Source organism: Sinocyclocheilus grahami, unplaced genomic scaffold (genome assembly GCF_001515645.1).
Source record: "Sinocyclocheilus grahami isolate Dianchi unplaced genomic scaffold, SAMN03320097.WGS_v1.1 scaffold32.1, whole genome shotgun sequence".
In the NCBI taxonomy this organism is placed as follows: domain Eukaryota; kingdom Metazoa; phylum Chordata; class Actinopteri; order Cypriniformes; family Cyprinidae; genus Sinocyclocheilus; species Sinocyclocheilus grahami.
In genome coordinates, this window is record NW_015505211.1 from 4,624,917 (window position 1) to 4,626,859 (window position 1,943).

The 1,943-nt window shown below is 33.2% G+C and overlaps 1 protein-coding gene across 1 annotated transcript in view; it reads left to right on the top strand.

Moving 5' to 3' along the window:
- The first annotated feature begins 1,806 nt into the window (after window positions 1–1,806).
- The window catches only part of LOC107578804 (SET and MYND domain-containing protein 4-like), a 3,938-nt gene continuing 3,801 nt past the window's right edge, over window positions 1,807–1,943 (top strand). The window contains exon 1 of the mRNA XM_016264722.1: window positions 1,807–1,860. Coding sequence (XP_016120208.1) covers window positions 1,807–1,860 — 54 coding nt within the window. The remainder of the gene's footprint in view (window positions 1,861–1,943) is intronic.

Consider the following 1,943-nt stretch of genomic DNA (forward strand, 5'->3'; position numbering starts at 1 on the left):
AAAGAAAACTCTTTAGAAAGATGGTAACATCAGAAAGCACTAAGTTCTTGGAAAACATTCCGTCCATAGGCAACAACAAAGACAGTCATGAAAATCCAAGATGCGAGAAGTGCCCTAGATTACAGGGTGCATTAATAGCATCTACTGAAACACGAGTATGAAACACAACAGAACTTAAAGCTCTTATAGAACAACAACCACATGTGTGATAAGCACCATCCCTCAGGACCTCACTGAAGCAGCTGCTTTCCAAATACAATACAACATTAATATTCATATGCAGACACAGGAACACTTCATAAAGTGAAAGCAAGTTATGACAAAGTTAAATATTTTTCATTACAAAATTCAGATTAATATAAGCCTATCTTCTGATAATGGTGCCAAAGATCCCATCAAGCTCAGTCAGAGCTGTATGACGTTTTGTTGAGGTGAAAAAAAGAAAGTGGCATAATCTTTCTGAAATCTCTCTAGGCCTATATAGTAATAAATAGATAAATAAATAAGAAGTGACCACAGATGAAGGAAGCAGTAGTGTTTTTTCGCTCCGTCTCTTTCCTCTTTCTCATTTCTCAGAACAAACCAAACCACCGACAAATTAGCCTTGCAAATCCTATAAATCCTTATGAAGGAGATTCAGACTTGTAATACAAATTCCTGGGACATTGAATAAACACTAATTATAATAATGTCATGGAGAAAATCTCATTTTCAGTGGAGAATCTTCAATAGACCTAATCTGAAAGCATTGTCTCTATTGACATAACTGACTCTCTAAACAGACCCTATTTCCCACTGGAGATACAATAGATAATGAAGTCTCTAGAGAGCTTGACCAACAGAAGAGATATTAATAGAACAAAATGCGTGGCGACAACTGAGACACAGTGCACTTTTCTTATTGTGTCCCCGAGACGCCTGATTTTTTTTTAAAAGATTGTAACGTGGAACAATATCGCCACCTATTGGGAAAATGAATGAACAATCCATCCTAGTGATTCTCACAGCATTTCTGCTTTTAAATGGACGTCTGTGTTGATGAATAAAGCAAAACAAGATATCGTCGCTACATGAATGCTATTGCCAAAAAAAGAAATTCCAAACATATTAACAATATATTATTATATGTGCGTTAAAATTGTAATTGAATATATATATATATATATAAAATGAAATAAAATCTTATTTTATATATTTTCAAAAATATTAATGTAAATTCGAGATTACTTCATGGCAATTTTTTAAATATTTTTTTTTATTAGCCATTTAATATAAGAATTGATTTAATCACAAATGCACTAATGCACAAAAACTAATGTATTTTAAAACATCTAACATGAAATTGCTTTCAACAAGGGGGGCTGGAATGGGCCTCAACAAAGTGCTGTATTGAAGTATTTAAACTAATAAATGATTATTAAATTATTATTAAAATAATCTAATTTTAATACAAAATAAAATGCCAAAACGTCCCCTTAATAACGTTTATTATTATTATTATTATTATTATTGATGAAAATACATCTGAATTAATTGTGTTTAATAAATATATAAATACTTCCAGCTTCAGGGCTTTGGAGTAAAAAAAAAAAAAAGGATAAGAATAGGCCTATCATAAATATATGCGTATAGTACGAGTAACGTTACAGGGCTTTTATTTTGAAGATTGATAAACGTTTCAACAGGAAGTCACTTTACTGCAGCGAAATCAAGAGTGCTTGAACAGTTTCGTGCCTTTTAATTGTAGGGTAATAGAGTACTAACAGGATTTTTGAATGGATCTGCCCTGTCCAGAGTGGGTTCGGCATGTCGAGCAGAAATGGACGGAACTGCAAACTGAAGGAACTGAGCGCTTCTGCCGTCTGATAGATATAGAAGCCGTATTCAACTGCGGGATGTCATTAATACGGTCAGCACAGTGGAGCTGATCAGAAATTAACTTG